The 9,818-nt window shown below is 60.0% G+C and overlaps 1 protein-coding gene across 4 annotated transcripts; it reads left to right on the top strand.

Moving 5' to 3' along the window:
- Nucleotides 1-751: 751 nt before the first annotated feature.
- On the top strand, nt 752-8,865 carry SLC29A2 (solute carrier family 29 member 2). 4 transcript variants are annotated; one of them, XM_044259748.1, is made up of 12 exons: nt 752-909; nt 1,155-1,236; nt 2,747-2,907; nt 3,148-3,287; nt 3,693-3,827; nt 4,466-4,563; nt 4,777-4,861; nt 5,434-5,570; nt 5,833-5,938; nt 6,059-6,144; nt 6,889-7,088; nt 7,781-8,865. In XM_044259748.1, the coding sequence occupies exons 1-12, from the start codon at nt 881-883 to the stop codon at nt 7,890-7,892; spliced, it is 1,371 nt and encodes a 456-aa protein (XP_044115683.1). In that variant the 5' UTR covers nt 752-880; the 3' UTR covers nt 7,893-8,865. The 4 variants fall into 4 exon arrangements, with proteins under 4 accessions (XP_044115683.1, XP_044115685.1, XP_044115682.1 ...); XM_044259750.1 differs by lacking the exon at nt 752-909 and having other exon boundaries at nt 1,073-1,236; nt 7,006-7,088; XM_044259747.1 differs by lacking the exon at nt 752-909 and having other exon boundaries at nt 1,073-1,236.
- The last annotated feature ends 953 nt before the right edge of the window (nt 8,866-9,818 follow it).

Below are 9,818 nucleotides of genomic sequence, written 5' to 3'. Positions count from 1 at the left end.
CACCCATTCCTCCAGAGCCTTTGCTTAACCCCTTGCTGCCCGGAATGCAGCTCAGCCTCGCTGTCGCCAAGCCCGCCTGGACTCCCCAGCTGGGCCCACGCCTCCGCAGGGCGCCCCAAAGGCCCGATGCTTCCCCAGTCACCGCTTGGAGGAGAAGAAGGCGTCGGTCCGTCTCTCCTCCAGACCCGCCTGCGGGCTCGGACAGCACCGCACATGGCCCTCTCCTTGGCCTCCCGAAGCACCCAGCTCGGCGCAGCCCCCCAGGACCGCTGGTGACAGACGCTCAGGTTACCCCTGGACAAGCCAGCCCCTCCGCGGGCTCCCGAGTTACCCGGCGCTGCGCGGGTCCCACACCACCTCGGAACTGGCGGAGGGACCGGGGCCGCTCGCCAGCTCGGGGCGGGGGCGGGGCGGGGCGGGGTACCTCCCCTACCGCCTCCCCCATCCCTCCCCCCGAGGTCCGTGACCCGCGCCCGCGCGGCGGGGAGGCCCCGGGGACCTTCTCAGGTCAGCTGCCTCTCAGCCGCCCGGGACCACGAGGGCAGTCCTGGGTCCTCGAGCTCCCGCGGGTCCAAAGCGGGAGTCCAGAGTCCGCGCTAGGAGGAGGTGGGGAGGGGTGGTGCGACCCTCTGTCCCCGCCCCGGAGGCGGAGCGAGGTCCGAGCCTGAGGAGCCTGACACCGTTGGAAATCGGTCCCGGCCTTCCTCCCCCGCTCCCGCCTCGCCCCCGCCCCCGCCCCTTTCGGGGAGACCCGACCCCCTCCCTCTGTCCGCCGCCCACAAGACCCAGTATTCCCGATCCTCCGACCCTCGGGCCCCGGCGTCTGTGCAGGTGCAGCGCGCCACCTCCCTCCCACCCCGGCGCATCCCTCTGGGCGGCCATGGCGCGAGGAGACGCCCCACAAGACAGGCGAGTTGGGGACCCGGTGGGGTGCGGACGGGGATCCGGGTGGCCGTGGCCAGCGCAGACCCGCTGCCTTCGGGCGCTCCGAGGCTCAAAGCAGACTGGATGGAACTACAATTCCCATCAGTCTCCTCCCTCAGCTACCTGAGCCAGGGTGATGGGGGTTGTAGTCCGCTCTGCGGAGGGGGCGGCCTGGCGGGGGGCGGGGAGGCGATGCGTCCTCGGGGTGACCTTCTGACTGATCCCCACAGCTACCACCTGGTCGGGATCAGCTTCTTTATCCTGGGCCTGGGCACGCTCCTTCCCTGGAACTTCTTCATTACGGCCATCCCGGTGAGACTCGGCTAGAGTGCCCAGCCTCATGGCCACAACCACCATCGCCTTGGACTCGAGGAGTACCAGGCGCTTTCCCACCGCGCCGCCTTTGACTCCTCATTATGCCTGTTTGCGCGTTTGTCCGCTGAAGCAAAGAGCCTCAGAGAGGGGAGGTGCCCCGCTCACAGATAGGAAACGTCAAGGTCAAGGGACGCCCAGCTCCTAGAGGGGCAAGGCCACCAACGGGGGCGGGAGCTGTGGGACTAGCCAAGAACTACCCACCCACCACCCCCATTTGTCATTATTCCCTGGCTAGTCATTCCTGGGCTAATCCACTCCCAAAGTGGGTTATCCAAGCCTTTGGTTTTCATTGAATAAAAACAAATTATATTCATTCATCCAACAAACAGTTAATAATGTGCATCTACTGTGAACCAGGCCCTGTTCTTGGCACTGGGGCTATAGGGGGAAACACAACAGAGGAAACCTCCACCCTCTTGGAACCCACATTCTCTCAAGGGAAGGCAGAAACGTGGGGTTTGTATTCTCTTTAGCACTGAGTTATGCATACATATTCAGTGCAGCAACTTTCCAGATGCCTTTTCAGCGTCTGGCTCTCTGCTGGGCCCTGGAGACCCAAAGTTAAATCAGCCCCTGGTCTTGAGAAAGACTTGGGTGCCAAAGAGCTATTAATAATTTAATAGGGCACCTGCCACTCCAGGCTTGGAGCAAAGTCCTTTGGGTCCCCGGCGGGGGTGGGGGAGGGAGTAATTCCTTCTGCTTCATAGAAGAGGTGATTTGTAACTTGGGAGAAGGGTAGGTAAAGCATGGGTGTTTGGGGGTTGGGAAGTAGCAGGAGGAAAGGGAGAAGGCATTCCAGGTGGAGAAGACAGCCTTGTAAAGGCACTCAGGCAGGGGAATGCCAACCTGTTCGGAGAAAGGGCCAGAGCCTGGGGTACTAGAGCTTAGCAGCATGGAGCAGGAGATGCAACCCAAAAGGGAGGCCAGGGTCTGGTTCTGAAGGGCTCCCACTGCTGTATCAATATCTTGGGGCTTTGCCCTGAAGGCAACAGGTGGGAACCATGAGGGCGGGGGGGGGGGGTGGAAGTTAAGCAGAAGCTTAAAGAATGTGTGTTCCAGAGGGAATACGGTTGGTCAGCACTTAGGCCGGGCCTGGCTTACAGTAGGCACTCAGTAAATCTTCAGGAGTCTGGAAGCTGCTGCAGGAATGGGGGTAGAGGCTGGAACCAGGGCTCTGCAGAGGAGGGGTGATTCAAAGATGGAGTAAGGCCCAAGTTGGGGGTTCGTAGGGCTTGGGCTCTGTCCCAGACATCAGCTGTTCAATTCAGGGAACATTCATCAAGCTCTGACTGTGTGCCAGGCGCTAGGATCAGTACAAGGACAGACAGCTCCCGCAGACGTTAACTGAGCAATGGCAAGCATGGGAGCAGACAGAGAGGAAAAGCTGGCGGGTTCCTCAGGGTAAGTTGGAGGGTGACCTGTACCCCCTCCCCTGGCATCCTGGCAGTACTTCCAGGGCCGGCTGGCAGGGGCCAACACCACCACCGGCACCCTGGACAGCAACCACACCGGCCCCGCAGACACCTTCAACTTCAACAACTGGGTGACGCTGCTCTCCCAGCTGCCCCTGCTGCTCTTCACTCTCCTCAACTCCTTCCTGTACCAGTGGTGAGAGGCCCCGCCCCTTGGGCTCCCCGCAGGCCGCCCCTCTGTGGTCCCTCTGCCGCTGCCCCTGCTAAGGAAGTTCCATCCATCCCTGGGCCCAGGGAAGACCTCCCATCCTTCCTCCACTGCCCCTGCATGCCCCCTCCAGCTCCCGCTGTCCAACCCTGGGCTCCATCTCTTGCCTGCCTCCCCCGCCGGGCTGAGGGTCCAGCCAATGCCCACTCCGCCCCTACCTATGAGCAGCGTCCCTGAGACGGTGCGGATTCTGGGCAGTCTGCTGGCCATCCTGCTGCTCTTTGCCCTGACGGCGGCGTTGGTCAAGGTGGACATGAGCCCTGGGCCCTTCTTCTCCATCACCATGGCATCTGTTTGGTTCATCAACTGTGAGCACCGCCTCCCCTCCCCACCTCCCCACCTCCCCACCCCTTGCACCCAGGGCTTCAGCCGAGCCTCTTCTTTGTAACTGAAAAGGCCCAACATATCCCAGAAGGAAAGACAGCAGCGGCTGCACTCCTATCCCTGAGGAGAAACTGAGCCCCAGAGGGAAGAGAAAAGTCACTTGTCCCAAACCCACAGTGACCTAAGATCAGGTCTCCTGGCCCCTAGTCCCTCAGACCTATGGCTGCACCTGAGAAGAATGAATGGGACGGTGTTACACCAGGATGCCCAGAGTCTGATGCCTGCCCGACCCAGTCCAGGGTCTCCTGTGTACCCTGCCACCGCCTCTTCCAGGGCGCCGCTAAGGCCTGCCTCATTGAGCGACAGCCCCCACTCTTCTCCCTCCACAGCCTTCTGTGCAGTTCTGCAGGGCAGCCTCTTCGGGCAGCTGGGCACCATGCCTTCCACCTACAGCACCCTCTTCCTCAGTGGCCAGGGCCTGGCTGGGATCTTCGCTGCCCTGGCCATGCTCATGTCCATGGCCAGTGAGTGGACTTGGGTGGTTGGGGGGGCGGAAGTGGCCTCTGGGATTCTGGGGAGCAGACAGAGTGTGCTAGGAGCGAGATGCCTTGGGTTCTGGGTAGAGATGGAGGTGATGGGAAGCTGGGGTTGGGTTTGGGGGTAGGGAGTGGGGCTCTTGGGCTCTATAGTGAGAGAATGATCCGGTGAGGGCTGGGTTAACTTGGGGCCTGGGGCAGGATTCCTGAGGCTGACGCTGGTAAGTGGCAGCAGCCTGGGGTTCAGGGTTAAGAGTCAGGTAAATTTGGTTGGAATCCTAATCCCACTGCTCCCCAGCCAGGGGCACTGGACACCTGTGTCAGTGTTCCCACCGAAATGCTTCTGTCCTCAGACTGTAGGGAGCATGCAGTAAAAATGAGCACACAATAAGTGCTCAACAAAAGTGACAGGAAGGAATGAAAGAAGCAAAGGGCTGGGCTAGGGTCCTGCATGGGCTCCTGAGTTTTGTCAGCCAGCAGAGCGGAAGAGGCCAGGAGGTGAATCTGAGAAGTGCATGATGGGAAGTGGGACAAGAGTCATTAGCCCCGCCCTTACCCCCCCCCCCCCGCCCATGGGAGCCAGCGGGACCAGCCCCCTCCACTCTGCAGCTGAAGTTTCTGCACAGGTGGCGTGGATGCCCAGACCTCCGCCCTGGGGTACTTCATCACACCCTGCGTGGGCATCTTCATGTCCATCGTGTGTTACCTGAGCCTGCCCCACCTGGTGAGCCTGGTACTGGGCTCGAGGCCCCACTTCAGAGCATCTCAGATACAGCTCTGAGTCTGAGGCCCTGCGAGAGGCCAGGGGAGGAGGAGGAAGGGACCTGATCCCCAGAGGAGTCAGCCACTGGGGGACTCCAGCCTCGCAGTCCACAGGGTGGAGAGGGAGCCAGACGCCTCCGCCACGCCAGGCAGGGCCAACGCTTTCCTTCTGCAGGAGTTTGCCCGCTACTACCTAGCCAAGAAACCGTCACAGGTGCCAGGGCAGGAGCTGGAGACCAAAGCTGAGCTCCTCCAGTCTGGTGAGTTCAGGACCCCCCTGAGTGGCAGTGCACGGCTCGGGGGGGGGGGGGGTTGTTGGGGGGAACCCAAGGGAGGCCGAAGCTACCTCCGCAGGGAAGCGTTTCCCCTCTGGGACACCTCCCCAGCTGGAGTCCTCAACCCTAGTAGACTCGTGTGAGCAGACCCAGAAGGAATCCAGTGGGAGCAGAGCCATCCTGTTGGTTTAGAGCGCCGTTTCCCCCCCTGTAACATGGGAAGACAGTGGAGCGCCAACACGCTAGTCCAAATGCATTTATTCGAATCCCGGCCTCGCGGCATCCAAGCTGGGTGACCTTAGGCAAGTCCCTTAACCCCTCTGAGCCTCCGTTTCTTTATCTGGAAAGGAGTAGCCAGGAGATAATCTGTTTAAGGTGCTTAACTCTGCCCGACACACGTATGTGCTTCATAAGAAGTAGCTTAGCATATTTCCCTGGTTAATTCTCTTTGCCTACATCCCGGGCTGGAGGAGAGCCACTTGTTTTAACTGCTGGGAATCCCTCTCCATGGAGCCTGGCTGCCACAGGCATGACCCTGACCTCCCCTCTTGCCCCAGATGAGAAGAACGGTATTCCCAACAGTCCCCAGAAGGTAGCCCTGACTCTGGATCTGGACGCTGAGAAGGAGCCAGAACTGGAGCCTGAGGAGCCCCAGAAGCCAGGAAAACCTTCAGTTTTCATTGTCTTCCAAAAGGTTTGGCTTGGATGTGGCCTCCAACCACCAGCCCTGGGGAAGAGAGAGCTGCTCTCTCCAGTCCTCTCTAAAGACCCTTAAAATGGAGTGGGACCTTCATGCTCCCCTGGTCCACTTCAAGGTGCCAGAGTCATAGTGGGTCAGGAACACAGCGAGGCCAGGCCTCGGGTGTCTTGCCTCCGGGGCCAGGGCTTGGAGGCTGGGGCTGCGTTTGGGGCCCTAGTTGGTCCCGCCCACTTACACCCCTGCCTCTGGCTCTCAGATCTGGTTGATGGCGCTGTGCCTTGTGCTTGTCTTCACTGTCACTCTGTCTGTGTTCCCTGCAATCACCGCCATGGTGACCAGCTCCACCAGTCCTGGGAAGTGGAGTGAGTGCTGGGAAGCAGAAGAGGGCAGGGCAGGGGAGAGGGAGGGAGGAGGGCAGAGGAATTAAGGGAGGAGGAGGGGGGAGGGAGGAGGGACCAGGATGAGCCCTGTTTCTCTCCCAGGTCGGTTCTTCAACCCCATCTGCTGCTTCCTTCTCTTCAACATCATGGACTGGGTAGGACGGAGCCTGACCTCCTACTTCCTGTGGGTGAGCATACCTGGGCTGGGGGCACCTGACTCTTCCAGGAAACAGCTGGGGATCAGAGGGTGTGAAAGAGCCCAGAAGGATGATCTCCCCAAAGTCGGACCAATCTAGGTCTGGCAACAGAACAGCTGGCCAAGAGGTAGTGAGCTCCTGGCCCCTGGAGGTATGCAAGTCAGGGCTTGGACAATGAGCTCCTTGAAAGCAGAAGTCATGTCCAGTTGACGTGTGTCCCCAGCATTCAGCCCAGAGATCCTTACCTGGAGGTTCCTGTCCCATGTGAAAGGTTGGACAAGATTCCGAGTGTCCGGATTGCTTTTAGCCAAGGTGCTACTTCTCTAAATGAAGTCTTCCAAGGAGATAGAATGAGGCAGACCAAAGAGGAGCTGCTCTGATCCCGGCTGGGCTGGGGTCTGGATCCCCAGCCTCCAATCTCATTCAGCAACCCCACCTGCCCTAGAGGGGTCCGTGGAACCCCCAGGCATCCTTGGAGGAGCCTAGCTGGGAAACCAAAGATGCCGTGTAAGGTCTCCCCCAGTTCTGCCACAGAGAGAGGAGCTCAGAAGGGACGGAGGGGGTTAGCCCCGGCCAGTCCTTGATTGCTGGGTGGCCTCGGCCCAGCCCTTCACCCTCCAGAGGCCTCCGTGCTGGGCCCTCCCCGGCACATGCAGAGTAGGAGGTCAGGGCAAGTGACAGAGTCCAGCCGGGGCGGGCTCCCAGGGACAGCCCTCAGCCCAGCTTCTGCCACAGCCGGACGAGGACAGCCGGCTGCTGCCTCTGCTTGTCGGCCTGCGAATCCTGTTCGTGCCACTCTTCATGCTGTGCCACGTGCCCGAGAGGTCCCGGCTGCCCATCCTCTTCCCACAGGATGCCTACTTCATCACTTTCATGCTGCTCTTCGCTGTATCCAACGGCTATCTGATGTCCCTCACCATGTGCCTGGCGCCCAGGTCTGGGGGCAGGAGGGAGGGCCTGGGGCTGGGGAGGTGGGCCGGCGGAGAGGGGGCCCATTCGGCTTCTAGGCAGCCCGGCCCTAGCTGTCTCTAGGCCTCACTGGTGCCCCCCTCCCCCACCACACTGTGCCACACTGAGCCTGCCTGGGGCAGGAGCTGGGGAGATGGAGCCTGAGAAGGTGGGGCCGGAGCGGGGAGCGGGGAGGGGGGGCGCATGGGGAGACACATTCCTGCCAATGAAATAGCCCGGGGACAACTTCCAGAGCCTCCCCTCTGGGCCTAGGCCCCAAAGCCTCTCCAAATTCTCAGTTGAACATGGAGCTAATGTCTTGATCCAGTGGGGGATCGTGGGCTATTTACTTTAGGGACAATAGAGTTGAGAATCCAGAGAGAGTAAAGGTGACAGGGAGGACAAGGCTGGGACGTTTTGTGGCGCTCGAAGGCAGTGGAATCTAGAATCCTCTAAAACTGGGCCTGCAGGGGCCCGAGAGATGTCCTTGGCAGGGACCTGGCTTGATAGATTGGGAAACTAAAGTCCAGAGAGAAGGGCCTAGTTACGGTGACCCCAGAGGTGGGGTCAGCTTAGACTAGAGTTCAGGTGCCCTGTTGTAAGGGGAGCAGAGGGCACTGGCGTTGGGTCAAGACTTGGCCTGGTGTCCCCTAAGAGTTCCTCCTCTTGTGTGTCCTAGGCAGGTGCTACCACACGAGAGGGAGGTGGCTGGCACGCTCATGACCTTCTTCTTGGCCCTGGGGCTCTCCTGTGGAGCCGCCTTTTCCTTCCTCTTCAAGGCTCTGCTCTGAAGTGTTCCGTCCAGGGCTCGCCCATAGCTCTCTCCTCGCTGCCCCTTCGGAGCTAAGACCCCAACGCAGGGGGAATGGCGAGCCAGGTTCAAGCCTCTGCTGGGCGGGGGCCCCTTGGTCTGGAGGTGCCAGGAGGAGGTGGGGTGCTGCTCTCCTTCCCCGGCTTGGGAGCTGCAAGGAAAAATTCACCAGCGGTCATTCTGACCCTCACCCAGGAATGGAGCCGACACACAGAGACGGACTGTTTAGAGATGCACAAGACCTCATCCCAAGGGCGCCAATCAGGGAAAAGAGGGCCAAGAGTATATCTGTTAATTTCAAGAAATGCACTTGCCAATCTGTGGGGATCGGAGGCCACCAGTGGGGTCTTGCCAAGGGTGTGGCTGGTGGGGCCCAGCCTCTGGCTGAGAGTGGAAGTGGGGAGTTCCTCGTCTCCCCAGGCTGCAGTAACCCCAGGATCAAATCTCTCAGACCCCAGGGCAGAGGATGCCAGGGAAGCTGAGGGCAGCAGGGAGAAGGAACAGACATTAGGGATCGGAGGGTACTCACGGGACCCTGTGGGCCCTAAACAGTGTTTTCATTGCCAACACCTAACTGTCTCCACTCCCCAGAGCCTGGCTGGGCCTCGGTCTCGGAGCTGCAGTGGGCTTTCACGGGTGCACGTCTCTTTACAGTGTGCAAAGCTCTTCTGTCCCCGAGTCACACTGAGACCTTTGGGGGGAGCCAGGCAGGGATCGTGCGCTCCCCGTGTGCAGGTGAGGAAACCAAGTCTCAGGGGGAAACGACTGGTCCGAGGCAGAGCCGGGACCCAGCCCCCACCCCTCCTCCCTGTAGGTGCTGTTCTTCTGCCCACTACCTGCTTCTCTTTCCTTCAAGAGGCTCAAGGCAGGAGTCCTAAGCACTTACTCCACATTTTGGCTGTTCCTCCCTCCAATCCTGCTCCTGGGTCTAATAACAACCTTCTTCATTTGTATAATTGGTTCACTGAGTCTTTATTTCCAAACGGCTTTCAGCTCTATTGGCTTTGATGAGCTGGGTTGGGTAGGGCTGATTGTACCCATCTGACAGATGGGATAACTGAGGCCCTGAGAGGGTGGAGATTCATGGGCATCCCTGTGCTGGGCCTTCTTGACCACATAGTGGCCTGTGCTCCTGGGCAGAGCACCTGGCTGCGTGAACTGCTACCGCTCTCCCCCTCCACTGGGGTCCTCGGCCTCCCCAGCCCTACCCCTTCTCAAAAATGGAGCCTCGGGGAGGTAGTCAGTGAATTTTCCGGAGGGATGGACAAGAGTCCTGCCTCATCACACGCCTGTACCATCCTGCCCGGCCCAGAGAAAAGCGAAACCATCAGAGGCACCAGCCTTTCTGCGCACATGCCCTCCCACCTGCCAGGAACGTTCACTGAGCAGCTATTAAATACCCGGCCCTGAGCCAGCACGGGTTCCCTGCTCAGAGGTGAGATAGGACCTTGGGGGCTGAACTGAAGCCACAGGGCAGAACCCGCAAGGGAGGGTTCATTCCTTTGACTACTGTTCACTGTGCCAGACTCTGGTGAGCCTGACACAAAGAGACAGGTCCCCGCCCCAAGGCCATGGGAAGTAGAATGTAACATGTAACGCGGGATGGGGTCTGTGAGGGCCCTTCAGAAGTATGGAGTGTAAGAGTCCAAAAACCGATGCCCTGGAAAGTCAAGGCGGCAGCTCTGAGGAAGTGTCCCCTCAGCGGGGCCTCAAAGGAAGGAAAAAACGAGTCGTAGTCTTTGTTGTGTCCCTCCCCCACTCCGCAAACGCACACAAGGCCCAGGTGGGGGAGGGGCGTCCCAGGCAGAGACAGCAGGGCGGTGGCATGGACACAGCATATTCAGGAAACTCAGGGAACAGTGGGGACTTCTGGTGGGGGGGAATTGGGGAGCCCCTAAGATGTGAG

This window comes from Neovison vison, chromosome 7 (assembly GCF_020171115.1).
Source record: "Neovison vison isolate M4711 chromosome 7, ASM_NN_V1, whole genome shotgun sequence".
Lineage (NCBI taxonomy): Eukaryota > Metazoa > Chordata > Mammalia > Carnivora > Mustelidae > Neogale > Neogale vison.
Note: the sequence above shows the minus strand (reverse complement) of the source record. Positions and strands in the feature narration are given on the sequence as shown.